At 29.9% G+C, this 21,300-nt stretch overlaps 3 protein-coding genes across 5 annotated transcripts; 2 read left to right on the forward strand and 1 right to left on the reverse strand.

Annotated features, from left to right (window-relative positions):
• The first annotated feature begins 6,724 nt into the window (after positions 1-6,724).
• Positions 6,725-7,660, forward strand: LOC119689833. Of its 3 annotated transcripts, none has more exons than XM_038104748.1 (2): positions 6,725-7,314; positions 7,371-7,660. In XM_038104748.1, exons 1-2 carry the CDS (start codon positions 6,799-6,801, stop codon positions 7,581-7,583), a joined length of 729 nt encoding a protein of 242 aa, XP_037960676.1. In that variant the 5' UTR covers positions 6,725-6,798; the 3' UTR covers positions 7,584-7,660. The 3 variants fall into 3 exon arrangements, with proteins under 3 accessions (XP_037960676.1, XP_037960677.1, XP_037960678.1); XM_038104749.1 differs by having other exon boundaries at positions 6,725-7,299; XM_038104750.1 differs by having other exon boundaries at positions 6,725-7,071.
• A 9,567-nt stretch (positions 7,661-17,227) lies between these two features.
• On the reverse strand, positions 17,228-18,781 carry LOC119690160. The gene is made up of 6 exons (XM_038105159.1): positions 18,649-18,781; positions 18,448-18,582; positions 18,193-18,381; positions 17,980-18,126; positions 17,607-17,913; positions 17,228-17,517 (listed from the first exon to the last, which is right to left on the reverse strand). Exons 1-6 carry the CDS (start codon positions 18,735-18,737, stop codon positions 17,416-17,418), a joined length of 969 nt encoding a protein of 322 aa, XP_037961087.1. The 5' UTR covers positions 18,738-18,781; the 3' UTR covers positions 17,228-17,415.
• A 675-nt stretch (positions 18,782-19,456) lies between these two features.
• On the forward strand, positions 19,457-20,032 carry LOC119662286. The gene is made up of 2 exons (XM_038071877.1): positions 19,457-19,535; positions 19,605-20,032. Exons 1-2 carry the CDS (start codon positions 19,533-19,535, stop codon positions 19,908-19,910), a joined length of 309 nt encoding a protein of 102 aa, XP_037927805.1. The 5' UTR covers positions 19,457-19,532; the 3' UTR covers positions 19,911-20,032.
• Positions 20,033-21,300: the final 1,268 nt, after the last annotated feature.

Raw genomic sequence — 21,300 nt, forward strand, 5'->3', positions numbered from 1 at the left:
AGATAAAATGTTAAATCAAAGTAATAGTATGCTACCATTTAAAAGGAAAAGTCTTTGGTTTATTAAGCTATTTTAAATCAATTAAAAAATACACATTTTAAGTATCTTCCCCATTTATGGATTCAAATTATCAAATTAATATTCAAACACAAAAGAAAATTAATAAAAGTGAAGATAATTTGAAAAAGGCATTTTACTTATTTAACATTATTCGTATGCATTTCGATAAACAAAACCAACAAAACCAACAAAACCAACAAGACCAACAAAGCCGAACTAACAAAAAAGGCAGTAATAGAATCCTGAGTTTATTTTGCATATAAATGAAATGAAATGTGCTCTGCCACTTAATTAAAATTCAATAAATTCAAAATAATTTATTCAACAAATCAATTCAGCCGACATCAAACCCCATTGCTGCTAGTATTCTAATGTACTTGAGATACAAAAACGATCGTCTTGCACAGAACACCGAACACAGAACACAGAACACAGAGTTGATAAATTTCTGCCACAGATACGAGCACAAACAATCGCAAATATTCATTCAGTCGTGTGAGTACAAGTGTTGTGTTGTTGTCGTTGTTTTTGTTGTTGTTGCATAGCAAAAATAGTAAAAAGATAGATATTATAACTGGAACGATAAAATGGGCAAAAACAGAAAAAAAAACATTATTTTCCAAATGCAATTTTCCTCAATTTAAGAAGTCAAAAAGAAAATTTGCATAAAATAGCATGAATTGCAAAACAGGACATGAGCGGGAATGATTGCAAAAGTCCTGCAGTTATGCTAGCAACCTTTTGCATTCTTAATTATAAATTCCAAACAAAGAAAAACAATTAAATTCTGTAGTAAAGAAAGAAAATTGAATATTTTCCTGTTATATATAAAATAGCATTATTTTTCATTTATCAAGAAATCTGAGCGCGCTCAATGTCAGCTCAAGAATTTTGTTTATTTAGTTTTCGCGTTTTCATTTTGAACCAAAAAAAAATAAAAAAAAATATATATTTAAAATTTCCTTTCCTTTCCTTTCTTTTATTTTTTTTCTTCCTCCTTTTCGCTTCGGATATAAATAAATGAAATTTGCATTATTTTCGCTACTACCCTTTTCTTGCTCTGACGTTTTCCCATTTTCCTATATCTTCTAACAAAGACTCTGAGAGCGAATAATCAATTAGCTGTATCAATTAATTTCTATTTATAGTACTAGGTAATTAATGCATCAAGTAAAGCATAGAGAAAAATACCGGAAATTCCATAAAATCATTTGGAATTCCTATGTATATTGCAAGTAGTATTTTTAAATAATATCTCTGAGAAGGAAAAATTATTAGCAAATTCGTTTTCCTAGGCAAATTCTGCAAGTACAGTATGCGAACTACCGATAGCGACTATCGCTAGATAGTGCAGCAAGCTTTATGGAATTTGCAATTTTAATTGAAGTAAGGAAAAATTGTAAATAAAATTAAAAATTAGGAGAAATAGTTTTTAAATGTTGGATTTGCTTTATAGAGCAGGTAAATAAATATTTAAATTTATTTTTTGAAAATGAATAAAAAAAAACCAAAAGCAATTATTAACATTTGTAAAAATATTCGATGTATTTAAGTTTCTACGCCTGATTCGTGGTATGTTTCACCTTTGCCTTTCATTTTATTTTTGGTTTGGATTGTAAGATTATAATATATGACAAGAAAAATTTTAAATAATCACAAGCTTAAAAATAAAATTTTTATTTGAAATATCCTATTAAAAAGAGATTGAGAAGTTTTTTAATATTGTTTTACCGCGCACAGCTAGGCGCCTGACATGGTATGACAACATACCAGGTGCAACATACCAGGTGCAACATACCAGGCGCAACATACCAGGCGCAACATACCAGGCGCAACATACCATGCGCCTAGATCTAGATTTCAATCAGGCAACGGACAGTCAGCTAAATAGCGAGCTCATGATCACATCGCAACATAAGTGTGCTGCTTATTTCAAGACATTCTTAGCTCTTCCATATTTTATTTCAGCTTTGCACTGTTCCAGACAAATAGGTTTTTTGTACGTCTGAAGTTGGAATCTGGTGTGCTAATTCTTGGTAATCAAGTTTCGTCACAGAACTAAATAAAAAAATTTGATTTTTAATTAAGGTGTATTTCATAGAGAGGTTTTGCGAACAGTATGGGAGTATTCATGTTCAAAAAATACACCAATACTTAAACTATAACTAACATATAAACTTGATATCATGATTATCCTAATGTGATTTCCAAAGTCAGTAGTTCAGTCAGCTGCCTTTTGTGGTAAGAAAGTTATTGTAATAGGGCAATAACTTGTCGGCAATACTATCAATATATTCACATTTGAGTCGTATTGTAAGTGAAGTTAATAACAATTATTCTATTTTTAAAACTTTCATATAACTAATTACTTAATTAATTTATTAATTTTTATACAAAAAAAAAGAAAAACACAAACAAAATCTTAGCTGAGAATCGAAAGACCTGATCAGTAGCAGATCTTTCGTTTGACCTTTAGAAAGACCGGAAACAACTTTCAGTTTCAGTAGCAAAAGACCACTGCTACATCAGGAATGATATTTCAAACCGTCTTTCGCTAGATTTTTGAGTGTGGTGTGCTGAAAGATCGTTGCCAGAATTGCTTTTTAAGTGTTAATATAAAGTTACTATAAATCTGAGAAGCTGAAATTATATTTACCTTCTGTATTTAATAATTAGAAATGAGGTATCTTAATTAGCTTTATATTTTGCATTGAAAAAAGTATTTTTTAGTGTCTCTCAAATGTTGGCAGATCAGGTTATGGTTTGGTCAGATGGTTCAAATACAAAATGTTCAAAGTATTAAATTCTTTTTGTTGCAAATGAAAATACCATATATGACAATTGGATTCCACGTGAGTTTTAAGGTATCTAGACAAAGGGAGTTATTAGTAGTATACTATTTCACAATAACAGAGTTCTGCTCAGTGAAAAGTGCTTTTTGAAAAGCATTTGGGTACTATTCTATTTAGGCACTTCCGCACCATATTTCAATATAGCTTGGAGAAATAATTAACATCAGCACAGTATGTACTGTATGTGCTTAACCAGTTGGATTAACTTTTCTTTCGTGTCTGCTGATTGTTCTTGCAGTTGAAGAATTTCCCAATCAAAAAATAATTGATAGAACAAGGAATTGTGTTGGTTACGAAGCGTTTAATATGTTCCTGACAGTAGAAGTGCTACATAAGCTGCATCCAAAGCATTTCTAATAATCGAAAACAATGAAACATGATATATGTTTCATATATATGATATATATATATATGTGTGTGCTCATAAAATCGAAGAAAATTCCTTCAAAAATCTTTAAAATATTCGAGAATATTGTGGAATATTGTAGAAAATTATGCAAAATTTACAATAGAAGTTTTGGTTCTAATTTTTGTATAAAGGAATAAAGTTTTTTTGTCGGTGTTGTGTTTATTTTTTGGTAATTTAAACACAAACAGAAGCACTTCCAAACTCTCGAGATGCATGAAATTTATGAAATACGACTAAATTCATTTTCTATTTGCTTGATAAAATATTCGGAAATAAATTTATATTATTTTTGATATAGTACCTTTTATATTTAATGATTGAATTTTATGGTTTTGTGTACATATTTAATACATGAATAATTTTCATTAATATACAAATATTCGTATTATATACATAACAAATGGAAGTAATATAAAAGTTAAAGAGAATGTGCTAGGTCAGTTGCAAGTAATTGCATAGTAAAAAGCTATATTTTTTCATTGCTCGATGTAGTAGGGGTTTAAAGTCAAGCACATTATATTATTTTTAAATGTTGATAAATAAATTTATATATTGATAGTAATAAGGAATATGTATATATATATATATATATATATATATATATACATATGAAAATAAATAAAAGAGAATAAAATTTTAAACCTGCTAACTTATAATTATGATTATACATAAATAAATCATTTAGAAAACTGCACAAAAATTTTGAATTGCACATAATTTTTCATTTAATGAAGAAAAATTATTAAAAAATTTAGTTTTCTGGAACATCAGTAAATATAGAATTTTGAAATTTTAATATTTAAAACGTCAACACAGAACTTCAAAGATAAATTGGTTATAATTTATTCTTAATGCAAAAATATATTCTTCTTAATAAATTCAAAATAAAGACAAATTCATTTCTTTATTATTTAACATAAAATCCATTATAAACTATTTCCAAGTTCAACCAAATAAATTGTGTGTAAAAAGTATCCGAAATGTGTACTCTGAAAAACTTCAATAAAAAAAATAATCACGAACATTTTAGCAATCGATAATTGTAAATCTGGCAGAACCCTTTAACTTAATTCGAACAATCTTGCAGTTATATTGCTAAATATTTAGCAATTTTCAAACCAGCCAAAAACTCCACTCGATAAAAAAGCCCATTTAAAATTTTTAATATTCTCAATACTATTCTATCTTTCTAAACAATAGATCCTCTTGTCATTAGACTTTAATTAACTACCAAGAATAATTTTTGATTGATTGATCAGTTATTGGGATTGTTTCATGTGGCGTATAAAATAATCATAATAATCAGACAATGCCAGGCAAAAGGCAGAAGAAACAAAGACTATTTTATATCAACAATTAATAAATAAGGTTCCTAATTAACAGAAAGCATATAAGAATCATAGAAAAAGTAATTCTTAATAGTGATATTTCATATGACAGGTATTATGCACCACTTTGATAAATAATATTAATAATCAATAATGATGTCCCGATGTCCCGTAATTCTTAGGGTGCAGTAAAGCTGCGTTAATAATCAAAAAACAAGTATAAGGAGTACAGCTTCCACCTTATAAAGAAAAAGTCGAGAATAGTCAGTACCGCTTAGGTAAGCTGAACTTTCTAACAAGCAGGACATGATGTAAGAAAGCTTATTTACAAAACAGAATCTCTGAGTTTAAGTCGATATTTTATTACTTAACGGAAATTGGGCAGAAAGCAAGATCCACAAGTCTCCAGCACTTTTACGAAAGATGCCCGGAACTCACTAAAATATAAATACTTTCAAAAATCCACGTAATGCAAGTCCTAAAAAATTAATGTTTTAATATAAGCCAAGAATACAGAGTTACAGAATATTGATAATATAGTAGGAAAAGCATTTTATGCATGAAACTTTCTCATACAGAAATTTAGCAACCCTTAATATCTGATAGACGATTTCTGAATATTCGACGATTCGAAAATTTCCAAATATTTTCTATTCAAAGTAATAATTAGTTTCTAAGATTTTTGATTTTAAAGCGAAATTAAATATGTCTAGTCATTATATAGTTATTAAGAAATTATAAGACATGATTGCGATTTCTTCAACGTCTCGGGTTGATGTGGCATTTTTTGAGTTCTTCAATATGAGTAACTTCATCCACAACAATATGCATGGCTTAGTTCTCAAGAAATATGTTGTTAAAAAATTATATTTTTAGGAAAAATACAGACAACTGCTGACGACGCCATCTGCCATCAATTCAAAATAATCGAGAACCACGCATAGTGTAGTTACTCTGAATGCTGAATTTTACATAAATTCATCGTCAAATAACAGTGACCAAGAAACCATAATGAAACCAATTAGAATATATTACAACTATTTTATTTTTAATTGAAACTCTTCGTTCGGAAACATAAGAGTCTCTAAAAAAATGTGATAAAATAGAATCGGAGATGTTCACAACTTTGAAAGGTTCCAGTTTTCATGTAAATTGCAAATAGTCCTTAAATTTATATCACACCCAAACTAAAGCTGTTTTGAAGGGATGTAGAACCTATCAACGAAAAAGAGTTCTGTGATGTCTTGCAAAGCATTAACATCCATGATTTTTCAAAATATTTCAAGTAAAATGCAAGATTTAGGTTAGACATTTCTGATTCGAATTAGAATAATAATAATAACTGGGCAATGGCTATAGGGCTATTGGACCAATAAATCCTGGAAATATAGAGACAAAGATGAGAGCAAACCCAGAGAATTGCCGAATGATAGAGTCATATGTGATTCAAGTCCCCAAAACCAATTTCATGGTTAATAAATAGTATAGACACTAAGAAAATGCGAAGAAAAAGTAAAGGTCTGGACGCAGATTGAAAATTACAAGAGCATGGCTTGAAATGCCAATATAAAAGAGACCCTCCTCGAAGTAATGCGAAAGCGGTCCAGAGGTAGAATACGTCTCGCTAAAGAGGTGGTATTTTAGCCCGCATACTACATATTTATGTTGAGGAGTCCGGCACAACATTCCGAGGACGTTCGGTCTGATTCATTTATTTTGATATGTATTCGTCTCATATGTATATATTGCATAGATGTCTCGAATTGAAGTAACAGTATTAACTCTTTTTTTCTTTGTGATTTTACGACCAGAAATCAAAAATATACACGATTATTTGCAAATCTGTTCATCGCTTTAGTGCATCACTGAAGGTATTGCGATGATGTTTAGTGTCTGAGAAATTCCATGAAAGTAATGAGTAATATTTAGTTGCTATTTTTGTCATAAAGAAATACTAATAAAACTACTATATGCACTAGAACTATACTCGTATAAATATGTGGTGTTTAGAAATCATTTTAGCATTGAAATAATGTGACAAAAAAATAAAGTTTCATATTTAAATATTTTTTAAGAATGTGAGTGTTCATACAAAAAAAAAACCACTTTTTCGGCAAAGTACCAAAATCAAGACAGTTGCCTTTACATTATGTCTGAAAATGAAGAAAATAGGGAAGGTCAACACAACGACCACAGTCATTATGATGAACAATTAAGACGTAATATTGTAGAGGCCATAGAAATAGTGAAAGATTTAATAGAAGAATGTGAGGTTCGGCTTTCGGGACCACAACCAAAACCACGACGTCGACGAGGAATAAGAGTTGAAATAGAAGGAAATGTCGAAAGTGAAAACTCAGATATAACAACTAATACTTCAATTAGCTCAACAGAAACTGAAATTGTAATGCAAAGAGAAAGTGTAAGTGTTAAAAACGATAGTGAAACTGAAAGCACAAACCAACAAAAACTACCTTTACAATCAAGACTTGACTTACAAAAAGAGGAACAGAGAAGAGTAGAGTCCATAGCAGAAAAAATAGGTTTATGTGATTCAAAAACCCAGCATGAACATTTACCTAAGGAGAACCTGGAATTAAATGCAATTCCTGATTGTAAAGACTTTGTTCCATCTAAAACTCAAACTCCTGTAAAGGAATCATCTGTTCGTTATCTATAATCCTTTGAGTATAAATTAATAATGTAAATTTTATATTTCAGGATGTAGAATGTGTTGTTGCTCCCACTTCATATGATATAAACAGCAGTAAAATCGGTTGTGGTATTAATGCTACTTCAAATCAAGAAATAAGTAATAAAACGGCTAAGCTGGATATAACAACATCTAATGAGTCTACAAATAATACAGCTTCTGATGTTGACTCATCCAGTTCGAAGAAAAAGGTAGACACATTACTAGAAAGGCAAAAATAGATGAATACGCCATAAATTTCTCATTCTTCGTGATAAAATCAATTCAAAATTTGACTGTCTTTAATTTAAACACATTTTCCGCAATAAAAATAATTTCAAATAATTTGGTTTCATTTAAAATAAAATAATTTATAGAATATAAGAGAAAATGAATTTTTTATTTAACAGTATTAAGTAGTGACTGACAAAAAATGTAAGGATATGAAATGGAACATTTTTTAGAAACTCTTCTTCTTATACTGAAAATAAACATTGAAATTAAATTATACACAGTATAGGTTAAGTACCTATAGACCATACACTTTATTAACAGCAATTGTTCCCTGCTGGTAATCATAACTCAAACTCTGTTTTGTAGTGATATCCGCGTTTCCCTATTGCAGTCTTAAATGCTAGTTTGTTTGTTTCATGGAACCATGAGTAAGATACGAGTATAACCCAATTCCATTTTTTTAGAGATAGGACTCGGAACTGTTTGAGACATTGATGTTTGCTGATATACCATGGCATATTATGATCATGCATAATGTTTTGTATTGTCAGATTTGTGTCTGCTGTAATTTTACATAGCTATAGTCTACAAATCTAGTTAAGTCACAGCACAGTATTATAAATCAAAAGCTGTTTCTTATCTTAATTGTATATCTGTTGAGAGATTATCTGACTAACAAGATAGGTCTCTTGAAATAGATTGAATATAAGCGCTGCTTAAACTTTACCTCTATGCTATATTATTTATTCTTGTTCAGCTTTGATATAGATAAGTGATCAATATAAGTCCGTAACAGCTCATAATATTACGATATCGGTCGATAAGCTGAGTGTTTTCTATTTGGTTAGGACCTGCTTATAGCACAAAAGGTTTCTCATGGTCTTAGTGACCCGTTTAACAGAGCGGGTACTGTGTAAATTTATATTCTATTTTATTCCATTGCATTTGTTATGAATACTGTGACTTATTTTTGTTCCGTTGATTGCGTGTACTCTGTTAATTTCCGTTCTGTCCCATTCTGTTAGTAATAATAAATAATGCATACTAAATTTTAATGTTTTCATATATTTTATAAAGTGGTTTTTCGAACAGTAGTGAACTACAACAACAAAAATTTATTTTAAATTATTTTAATTAATTGAATTTTTGACTGACCATATAGCTGTTTCGAGTATTGTCAAACATTCATTATCAGTGGTCTTCTTGCATTTAATTATTGATAAATAATTTTTGAGACTGCAAGTACCAGAAATTGAACTCGTGCCCTGCCAAATTTAAAGCTCAGAGTCAGCGCTCCTTAATCAACTGACCCAAAGCCGTATTTCAATTTTATGTTCGTACATTTTTCTTGGGTTTCTGTTAATTTGCTGCGAAACTTTTATTAACAAATTCATTTGCTGTGTTTATATTAAAACGAAATCATAAACTAACTGTAGAACAATTGAAATAATTAATTATATTTATTTTCATACTATTCTGTTTGTAGAGGCATTATTTGTTGCATGATTTATATATTCCTTTTTATGTATAGAACCTAATCTGGGAACGTAATACTAAAAAAGTCATGCTAATATTACTCCACAAATCGCATGGGCGAGACCAATATTTTGTGAATATAAGTTTTCATATATATATATATAAACATTATTACTATTATTATTGTTAGGAGTTGTGGCACTGCGACCATTGGGTCTATTGTGCCCTCTTCTAGGTTTAGGGTAGGTCTTTAAGCCATGTTGCGTCAATAAAAAGTAGTATAGAACCACTTTACAGACTTTTTCTGCCCCTTCCATCAGAATATATATTCCTAGGAGTCTATTTCGTATGTGCATTAGCGCAGGGCATTCTAACAGCACATGTGTGGCCGACTCTTCCTTCTCTTCACAGCAGCTACAGTTTGCATCCGTAAGTATACTTAGTTTTGTAAGGTGGTGTATTAGTCTACAGTGTCCTATTAGGATTCCTGTGATGATTCTAAGTTTTTTTTTACATGCATATATGTGTATATATATTCATTTATATTTATTATAATTTTTTTAAATTTTTAATAAGATACTCAAACTGGTTTTCAAGTAATCTGTATAAAAATTCAATTAATTTGAAACGCAAACATTTGCATTTAAAAATTAAAAGTACTACGCAAAAATTGTTTAAGTAATAACCTCACCGATATTTATCCGGCAATAGTATGGTTATAAATCAATTTTTACACAGAAAATAGAGTGAAAATATCGTAGCAATCCTTGAAATTGCAGCTTCAACACGTTTCACAAATTTGATGCATTCAAAAAATATTTACCCATAATACAGCCCTGCAACACTCACACACTCATACACAGACACATTGCATTCAGGATGTGCGTTCTGCACATGTGTGAAATTGTGAGTGTGTGTTTTTGTGGGTAAAATATTTACTATACAATGGCAGGATACGCCATTATGTTGGCTGCTAGAATTCTGTTCAACATGCTTTATACGTTGGGAGATATATTTCAAATTTTTTCAGATTTAAACATATTTTTTTTGCTTCTTATTTTGGGTTTTAACTTTTTCGTATCCTTGCAGATATACGAGTACACGTAACTTTCTGGCATTTTACTTGAGCTTTCCTATTTGATATTTCGCTTTTTCGTCGTTGTGTTTGGCTATTTGGTTGATACTTCTATATGCCAGGAGCACAATTCCATACTCTATCGTATGTCATTGGTGCCACCAGTAGACTGACGCTAACATGTCGCCAAACGTCTCAAGTTTGTTTTTATATCATTTTTTCAAAAAAAAAAAAAAAAAAAAAAAAAAAAAAAAAAAAAAAAAAAAAAGAAGAAAAAAAAAGCACAACAAAATTTATACTTTTTTAAGTAAGGTTTTTCATATATTTTTTAAATTTCATCCTGTTTGCTGGCTTAAATGTTAAAATGGTCAAATTTGATGGGGTTACTTTTATGTTATGCGATAAAAGCCAAAATGCAGAAAATATTCGCTTCATATATCAGGACACCAACTCGCAGAGCTGTATATTTGGATATATGTTAGCAAATATCGTCGTATGATGTCTGTACACTTGAGTATGGAACGTGCGTGAAATAGTGAGAAAAATATTTGCCATTAAAATATCCTTAAAGCACAGGAGAAAAGTGCTTTTCTTTTCACTTCGTTGGATTTTGTAAGTTTCTTTAAATGTTTACTACTTGGTCAATTGCTTGGAAGTGGTTAGTAACTATTTTCGTGTGTTACCTTATGATTATGTTTCTTTGTTGATGTGGACTCTGGACTTCAATGTGTTTGTAGACTTCAATGAAAACAAATTTTTAAGTGATAAACAAGTATTTTAAGATTTATAGGTGGTGTGTAAGGTACTTACATCATTTTTTGTTAAAATAAATAAAAAATTTTAATTTCCTTCAATTAACTTAACACGCCAAGAACTTTTATCTCTCCAACAACGATAAGTGCGTTGGCTACACTGGAAATTTTAGAGCTACATTTCACCAGTAGTTGCCAAATTGATGGTACTTAAGACGAGTTGACTTTCGGAAGATGCCCTACACTACCTGGTAAAGTATAAACATTATGTTTATTTTTTTTGTTTTTTCTTTCGTTTATATAAACGATATTTTTATTTACGATTGTGCACTAAAAGTTTTTATTATGCATTGCGAAAATTCCACTTTTATGAATTGTTTTTCACAACTATCTCGAATAAAGTGGAGTATACGAAAATAACTGTAAACTTAAAAGCAGTTATGGTAACACTACTTTACTATAAATAAAATTAACAACTTATTGACGGTGAGTAAAAAAGCAAAGCAAACCTTTATAGTTTCTTAAGTGAAACTAACTATTTCCTCTTTAAAATGTGCAAATTCATTTTAGCACGCAAGATGAAATGGTTTCTGATGGAAACTTAATTGATCAATTTCGATTGATTTGATGAAAAGTATATGTATATTCATTTACAAACGAAACGGATTTTGAGATTTGATTTCCCTAGATACAAGAAACCAAAAAAAATTCTGCAGAATCGAAAATGATAATGTAATGTAAAAATCCGTCCCATTTCTTACAGAATCAACTATAACTATATATAGTTTAACTCATATAAAATCGATAATTAATTTGAATTTTCCGACACTTTTTTATAAATCCAAATATGGTTTTCCCTTGTACTTCATATTCCCTTCAGTTTACACAATCAAAGTGAGATGTTTGATTAGTGGAGAATTATTTTCGAAGAAACTTGATATTGAAAAGAATCTTTATTATCTCTATAGTCATTGAAAATAATAACTTGATATAATTATATTGTTTTATTCCACTAAATATATAATAGCACAAAATCTTTAGTACCATTATTTTGCCTTTAAAGAAATTTTGGAATTAATAATTGTACAAATACACCTACTCGCATTTTGTCAATGAAGAAGTTTCACATCAAAAATTTGCACAGCTTCTCATAATAATTTTGTCATTAAGTAGTATGACTTCTCTTTTTTATTTAACTATCCATATAAATGAATCAAATATTATTAAAGCAGTTAAGCTGTTGATTCTCATTAAGTAAAATGAACACAAAACTATTTTCCAATTGTAATATTTTATCCTGATTAGTTAGAAAAATGATTATTTAAGCTCTCTGAATGTACACCGAATTATATTATTGCACTAGAAACTGGACTAGAAAGTGATTGTATCTATATGTGTAATATACATCTCTTATATATTAGTCAAAGTCTTAGAATACATATAATATAGAATATAATAAATAATCTGTTAAGTATAAAATAAGATATAAATATGCATATTTACTGCAGCAGTAAATTAGTAAAACCGTCGATATAACTTGGACGAATGATGTCCCATAATGCGTATGGTGTGGTTAAATAGCGTTAATAACCAAAACACTTTGAGGAGTATAGCTTCCCTCTAGTAAAGAAAAATTCAGGAATAGTCATTAATGAATGGAAATCAGGCAGAAATCAAGAGCTACATATCTACAGCACTTTAACGACAGATGTCCGGATATCACTGAAATATAAATACTTTCCAAGATTCACTTTATGTTAATTAATGTGGTAATAGCAGCAAAGAAAGTAGAGCTCCAGAACATTCATAATACAGTAGGAAGAGCAGTAGGGTATATGAATCAGCCTTTGCGGACTCCAGTTTAAGCACAAAAAGCGTCAGTCCACCACATATCGTAAGTTTATGTAGTCTTTAACTTTATTTATTAGTGACTGAACAGTCGTAATTATCTGCTTTTTAACCTAAATATTTCAGGATGCAGTAAAAGTCAAATCAAGTGATAAAGGTGAAGAAGCTTCTGCCGCTCGGGAGCTGGTGGATTAAATTATTAAGTAGACTTCTAGTTCCGTTTTAAGAAGAAAGAGTAATGGCGGTGTCCGATATTGGTTTTTTTTCGTAAATTGTGTTTATTTAAATACAAAAACAGTTTATAAATTTCACTTGTAATTTCTACTTATTATACTTATTAATTTTTTAATTTGCGTCACAAAAATGCAGCTTTCCCTTACAAGCTAAAAAATATTGTTAAGATATATCACCCAAGGTAAGACTTATTAGTGAAACATGGTGTTGATTCATACTACTTAACATTTAAATTCAAAACTGAGTTAAACCCATAGTAATCTTTACCAATTAATGTCCTGGTAAAGTATACTGTTATGTATGTAAGGAATTAAAAATAAATTAAGGGTTTTTAGAATAAATACTCTTACTCTTACCTTATCTTGTTTGTGACTATAAAATAAAATGTTCTATTTTAAGTAGTAGATCATTCATTCATGTCTTAATGAATTGTCTTATATTTTAGTACAAATGGATTGTGCATGAGGAGAGTATGTTAAAATCATCAAGTGTAGTTCGATTCGTGAATTTCGTTATAATCTGAAAATTATGTTCGTATCGATTGGTGCACCATGCACACAAATGCTCAAGAAGTACGTTGGCGACTTATAGATATATGCGTATGAGTTGGAACGAAAACATAAGTCGACTGTATGATGGTTTTAAGATGAACAAAATATAACAAAAATTGTTCGCGTTCAAAGCACTTCGAAACAAATGGTCGAAGTGTTTGTTTTTTCGGGAATACTGGTCATGTGGCAACTACACCATTACAGGAACGTCGAATTGATGTGTTATCCACCGTTCAGTCTTGATTTGGAACCCATTGACGTTTAACGTACTTCTTGTTTTCGAACGTCTAGAATAAATTGCGTGGACAACGATTTTTGTAGATGAAAGCAACAATGAAGTTGTTGTTTCATTATGTTTTGGAGGTGTCTAAAGAATACTGGAGAAAATGCTTTGGCAAATGATACGAAGTGCATGCAAAAGTGTATTATTCATAGAGGAGAATACTTCGAGAAAAAATAACGCAATTTTCAATGACAAGTTAGTATTTTTTTTTTATTATTAGGCATACATTATTATATATATGTATTTATGTACTGTTTGAGAAATATAGTATAATTTATGAGTTTGTTTGTTATCTGCTGAAGTAGAATAAAGCAAAGAAGTGCTTTACATCAAAATAAATTTTCAAGTTTATATCATTTTCATTATAAGCATAAAATAAAATTAAATTGTTTAAAGTTTCACATATCTTTTTCTTCTTCTTCTTGATTTTTCTACTTGAGTTAGTGCAATTACGCACTTTTACCCTATAACGGCAGGGGACTTATCTCTACCCCACACTAGTCTTTAACTAGGCTAAGAAATCATATCATTTATTTGTCTTTTAGTTGATGACGGACCTTAAATCAGCATATTTTCCTGAGAGTCCAGAAGTGGACTTGAGGATTGTTAGGGCGGGGTTAAGTAGCGTATCAACTTTAGTGAATAATTTTAGAGGTCTGTCTCTGATATATTTTTTCACTGAGTCAATCCTTAGATCAAGTTTTACATATAAAAAATAAATAGAAAATTCAAATATTGAATAAAATTTGTGTAGAATTAATAAATAAAGATAAAAATATTAAACTGCTGCACGCATATAAAATCGTTATTTTCAATTAAATTTGCATACAATCAGAAATTAAGCTGCTAACTTGCAAATTTACAATGAGAATTTTATTAGACTTAGCAAATAAAAGGAAAGTAATCCTTGTTGAAAATTACTTTAAGCGCAAGTCACGAACATTTGAATGTTTGAATATTTAAAAGGAGCATTCATGTAAACTCATAGTCATAAAATATTTTCGGATAATCCATACACGAGCAGCAAAGGAAAACGTCAGAAACAAATTTTTACAACATATACGAAAAGATAAAAGATGCAGGTGGCGGGATAAAGTGCTGGCGAACTGACTTTGAAAATGATGCATATGCAAAAGGATCTGACTGCAGAACTCCGTACGTGCAACCGCACAGATACTAATGCATATTTACATATGTGCGAGTGTGAGAAATTGCTTGCAAATTTGCAGCGGTTGCAAAAAATGAGTTATGTGCGAATTACTGCTTTCGGTGCATATTCTCATTAGAATGACTTTAAAAGATAACATGAAATGCAGAACAAGATTTTCGCCTGGAATGGTAATGATAGCTTTTTTTACTTTCGTCTATTGGAATGCTCCTTTGAAGACAAATGCTTAATCTTTGATTTCACATTAACGAGTGTTTTAGAACTGTGCCACTCATTTGTAATCCAAAAAACAAAAAAAAACAAAAAAAAGAATGTGTGACTTTGAATTAAGTAACACTTAAGTTTTTACATTTATGATATAATGATATAATATTTTAAAATAAAAGGACAGATGACATCGTCCTACATCGTGATTTAGAGACAAAAGCTATTGGTAAGATCACGTAATCAATTAGCTCAAAGTATATCAATAAACCATTGGTGTATGGTAATTATGAAATAAGATCATATCATAAAAAATACATAAAGTATAGAGTCATGAAATTATTTACTAAAACTGACAGGCTTACCAACACCGCGTTAACGAATCTCAGTATGGTTACATGCTTCTCGGGGAGGTAGGCAGATCTGTGATCAGTTATTGCTTGGTCTAATGAAGTGATAAACAATACTATAGTCAAGGCATAGAGAAGGGTTATGAAGAAACGTCCCAGTTAATAGAGAGTAAAAGTACTCAACTAGCCTCAACATAACAAAAATAATTTTATTTTTAAAACGGGCTAATTGGTCAATAATACTTTAAAAAAAAAAGTATTGTTTATTTACTTATTTAAATGAATCTTTCGACTATATTCTATAGTCATCTTCAGGGTACTATAATATTCTTATAATGTAGCAATAATTTAATATAAATTATAAAGAAATAATTATACAATATATTAACAAAAAAAAAAATGAAACATTTATATATGGAGAAATGACACATTTATACTCTACGGGATTGACTATCAGTTTTATAATTGGTGTCACTAAGAGTTAAGGGAGTTTTTGTTGGTTATTGCTTGGTGTAACACCTTTATATATTCTAAGTCCGCTTTGATTTAATCGTATAATATGAAGGGGCATATATAACCAAGTATATGTCGGAACAACAAAAAACAAATTGAAGACATGTATAACTGGAAGTAAGCACCGCGTGAGGTACAATAATAATATTAAGTCCATAACACAATAGATTGGGTTTCTGATTACTTCAGAATCGTCTTATTATTTTATATTCTGTTTCTTTAAAAGATCTTACTTAATATCTAAGCGTAATTGGAATGCACTATTCAGAAAAGTGGTTAACAGTAATAAATAACAACAAAATTTTATTAATATTTTAAATTATAAAATCATTAAACTGGCCGAACTTAATAGTAGGTCTGTTCCACGAGCTACTCATAGTAAAACATGAGTAAAACAGAAGTAAAATTTACACAAAAATACTTGAAAAATTGCTGGTGGAACGCGCTTGTGTATACACAGTGTTTACTGAAAGTTACTATGAGTAGCTCGGGAATAGACCTAGTATGTTCCCAATGTATTCGACCAACTCAATATTTACTATTAATGCCACATGAGCTAAGATTATGTTGTTCCAATGTTACCCTGTGACGATAGAAATAGTTTAAAAAAGAACAAGACTTACTCATTATTTTATTTATTTATTTTATATTCATTTATTTATTTCATTTATTTCTTTCATTTAATTATTAACAATTAAATATTTTTAATTATTTATTAGAAAAAAATTCGTAAAAAAGCTGTAATAAAAATACAGCTTTCTCTTTAGAAGATCTTCAGAGATTTCAGAGGAAATCTTTTATAGTGAACTGTATAATTTGAAAATAAATATGAAAAATTATGGAATAAAATCCTTATGTATATAAAAAATGAAAGATTTCATATTGAACAAATTGAATTGCATATACATATATAATTCTTACTTTTTACAGTACCACAGGAATAGCGTTGGTTCGTACATAGACAAGGTGATCAGTTTACGACCAACGCCAGTTGTTTAGATTTGCCTGTTCTTAAGTTCTTCCAAACTTATCTTATATTAAGAATTATTAACAAAAATTTGGGCACAGATTTATCCAATGACCATTTTGAAACTTTTTCTTGGAAAAAAATAGAATTCAAAATCGCCATTAATTTTTAAGAACTCCATATATATTTAGTTTTTTTAAAAAAAATATGTATAATTAATGTCAACTGGAATATTACCAATACTGATAATTTTTTCAATCTGTACAATAAATACAATAATTATCGGTAATCAATATATTAATCAAGATTTACTATATCCTGAAGTCTACAAAAGTTGCTGAAGTTATACGTGAAGTTATCTGAAGTTATCTGCAGAACAACGATTTTCGAATATACGAAATTGAACTAAAATTTAATTCCTAGTTTTCATCCCTGATCTTAATATCAGGACTTTTCTCCGCCAGGACACCAACGCCAGAAGCTTCTTCACACTCACCAAATTCATTTTTACATTGTGTTCCCTAGAATAATTATGTTATTATATATGGCCAAAAAGTAGATACTTAAGCCTATTTGATAACTAATCGAAATAATGATTGCATAAACTTACAGTATCCATTACGGTACTTAAGTCGAAATTTTTGAATAAAGCACTACTTGTTTCCTCTGATGGTGAAGGAGCCGCAACTAGCTTGTCAGACTCTCTCAGACAAAGGTCGTTATCTATTTGATATGGTTGACGTTGCATTTTTTTCAAAAAAGCCTCGGAAAAGAGTTCAGTTTCGACATTTTGTGGTGTTTCAAACACTTCTGGTTTTCTCTCTGTCCAATCTTTATGTATCTTATTTGTATGACATTGTATACTTTTCATGAACTCCTCCGAAAAAAGCTTGATTTTATTATTTTGAGGTGTTTTCCTATAATTTAGTTAGAGTTTGATAGTAAAAATGACTATACAATTTTTACGAAAACTTGCAACTTACTGAGCTACTGATTTTTCAGAACCCTTTTCCTCTGTGTTTATTTCACCTGACTGGCATTCTATATTGTTCAAAAACTTTTTGGAAAAATAGTCAATTTTAATGTTTTGCAATGCTTTAATTTGGGCTTCTTCAAGAGGCTTCATTTTTCTATATAACAGTTGTAGTTTGATAATATAATAAACTATGAAGTTGTTAAAAATACCAGCAACTTACTTTTTAAGAAAAGCCTTATCGGATTCCTGTGATGGTGAAAAACTCCCTACTAGCTTGTCTGATACTAATCCCTTTTTATTCAATTCATCTATATATTGTATATTTTTTAAAAAATCTTTTCCAAAATAGTTAACTTCGATATCCTGAAATCCTGTATTTGAAGATTGTATTTGAAACGGTTCTATGTCTCTATAAAATAGTTTAAGTGCGGTGATTTAATTAATTATTTAGTTTTTAGGAACATTTGTAACCTACCGTTTGTATGAAGTCCTGTTTAATTTCAGTAATTGTGAAGTTGTCATTACCTGGTCTGACTTATCATTCTTGGTTTCGGCGATACTCATTTCTTGTACAGTCTTACATAATTCTTTATCATCCGATTCCATATGACTATAAAGTAGATTTAGTTTGGTAGTACAGTTAACTACATTATTGTTAGAAACATTAGCAACTTACATTGTACCATTGCTGGAGTCCATTGCTGTACCGACCTGACTTGAAATGACCGCTTCTGTAACTTCTTCAATTCCATTGCATTGCATCATCGAATGATAAATTTTATCTATAAAATACAGTAACGCTCTTATATTACTTTCTGAATTCCAAAATAAAATTATGATTTCTAAAAAATATATATTTTAAATTTAAATACAAAAAAAAAATGGCAATTGTGATATGATTGTCTGTATAAATATATTTTGTTTTATATTACAAACAAAATAAAATTGTTGTGATCATACGTCATATGTTAGTTAAGATTGTTATGGTAATTTATATATATACAATTCTTTCAGCACGTAAAACCGGGCGTTCTTAGAACAGTTCTACTCTTTGCAGTAAAAAGTATTTAAATTCTGAGTAATTTGTTAATTAAATAACAGAGTATCATGATGATTGCACGGGTGTGCATGAATCGGATAAACTTCCATGTACCTCAATTAAGAGTGGAGACTATATCTTTCATCTTCACCGCTGAGCAGTGTGATAGACTATCAAAGAAGTATTTTCCTAAGAACCTATATCTTCTGGACGCTAAAGCCGGGCATTCACAGAGAAAATGTATTATAGTTTCTTTCTCCTGCGAGTTTCCACAACTTTTGCAGCGAAGGTTATGAGGAATGCGCAATTTCTCTTTAATATCGAAGCTCTTAAAGATATTTATATATATTTTTACGGGTTTGTTATTTTAGCATCATGTGTTCTTAGAAAATTTTGTTATTTATGAAAAAATTTTTTTTAAATGAGTATCTATGCATTTTAAAAATTTGTTAGTTTTGTAATAGTTCAGTTATCAGTATGATAAATCGTTGAGTCCCTCATAATCGAAGTATCTAATCACAATGGTGACTTACTTATCATTATCATAGTTTATAATTTCATTAATTTTTTTTTTATTTTCTAAAATATTTAAGTCATCTGCAGAACACACCAACAATGTAAGCGAATCCGACAGTGACGATTCTAGTGATGTGTCAAGAAAAAGGCGTAGATCATCACGTCTTATTACTAAAACTATACTAGACGAAGCGTTACAAACATTAGGTCGAAATAGTATCAAAGTCTCTATAGAAGACATTACAAACTATATTGCACTTAATTATCCAGATATAAGATTGGACTACAAAGCGCATCATATGATTGAGTACTATATAGATGGGTTGCGGGCAACTGGTGCCATTAGTTACGTATCAAAGCATCACTTTAAGTTCAGTGGATGACAGTGGTAGCATAATTGCTGTTTCTATTTTGATATTTCAAATATGAGGTACTTTAATGAGATCCTAATGATGACATACAAATAAATTGTCAGTAATCAATAAATGATTTATTCGAAAAAACATTTATATGTATGTTTCTTTTTGTGTTTTGTTATTTATGAACCCCAAAGACTTTGTCTATTTACTATGCTTAAATAATAAATCTCATTCGTGTTACCGACTTTGTTAAGTTTGGAAATAATACTTACTACCTGAACAGATGATAGCACTAATTGCTCCATGGTTCACTCTACTTCATGGTTCAAATTTGACAGCGAAATTTCCAAAAACGGAACTCTAAAAACTATATAAAGTTTAGTAAATCAATAGACTTTTCAGAGACCTATGATTATGGATATTTGGTGGTATCCAAAACAACTTATGATTAGCAAAAGAATTTACTTTTACTTTTATTCCGTTAATACCCCTAAATCGAAGACGTTTTGAAGATATGGATACATGACTAAAGATTGATCGATCCAAATGTATGACGGTCTTCGAAAATATTTTCAAACAAATTAGCTAAATGTCTTCAAAGATATTTTGCGCACATGCCTAAAAGACTAGATGCGTCTATGCCTTGCATAGCGGACGCATTCGATAGAAAGTGTGTCATTCGTTTAATTTTGAGAGAGAGCAGGCAAAAGGAAGAGGTTTTTTTATTCATATTTTGAGCAATTGTTGTGCAAATTTGCTTAAAAATGCGGACCGTTTCGAAGACAATGTCTTCGCAGAGCACTTTTTCAACTGGGAAGTCACTTTGTTGTGCTTAGTTGAAATTGTATGTTATATCTCGTTTTGATGATAAGAATTGGCTATCAAGATCATATTTTTTTTATCTCTGCACGCTGATTATGTGGACAGTCCTTAAACAGTCCTTACCGTTTTGACACCGTGAAAATGTACTTTCATTGAGTTATAAATGTGCTACTGCCCAGTTATGCACTATTTATTTATCGAAAATTATATCAAAAAGTTCCACGACTGTATGATGTCTTATTTCGATAATATTCGTTTTAATTTGTAAAAAACCGATTCTTATTTACGTTAACTTTCGGAACTATAAAATGAATAATCACGTACACAGCATGAATAAGATGAATTAGAAATATACGAAACCAAAGACCAGAAATTTACTACTTAGGAGGCTTTCCTTTGTTAACTCATTAAACAGCCCTGAATATATAGTATATATGTGTAAATATGCGCACTACACATCTTTTAGGTCCGGGTGCATTCATCGGGGTGTATGTATAAATATATTTTTTCGATTCATTTCAGGAGGCTTTAACCCCACTACTAGTACGTAGGAATGAAACCATAAATTTTTCTGTAAATATAATGCTGAATA

The sequence above is a fragment of the Teleopsis dalmanni genome, chromosome X (genome assembly GCF_002237135.1).
Source record: "Teleopsis dalmanni isolate 2A chromosome X, ASM223713v2, whole genome shotgun sequence".
Taxonomy (NCBI): domain Eukaryota; kingdom Metazoa; phylum Arthropoda; class Insecta; order Diptera; family Diopsidae; genus Teleopsis; species Teleopsis dalmanni.

What these genes read in the sequence shown, in the direction of transcription:
- LOC119690160 (XM_038105159.1), bottom strand. Translation starts at nt 18,737, where the DNA reads ATGATGCAATGCAATGGAATTGAAGAAGTTACAGAAGCGGTCATTTCA. An exon ending in AACAGGACTTCATACAAACG is followed by an intron (nt 18,382 to 18,447) that starts GTAGGTTACAAA and finishes ACTATTTTATAG; the next exon opens with AGACATAGAACCGTTTCAAA. An exon ending in GATAAGGCTTTTCTTAAAAA is followed by an intron (nt 18,127 to 18,192) that starts GTAAGTTGCTGG and finishes ACTGTTATATAG; the next exon opens with AAAAATGAAGCCTCTTGAAG.
- LOC119689833 (XM_038104748.1), top strand. Translation starts at nt 6,799, where the DNA reads ATGTCTGAAAATGAAGAAAATAGGGAAGGTCAACACAACGACCACAGT. An exon ending in CTCCTGTAAAGGAATCATCT is followed by an intron (nt 7,315 to 7,370) that starts GTTCGTTATCTA and finishes TTTATATTTCAG; the next exon opens with GATGTAGAATGTGTTGTTGC.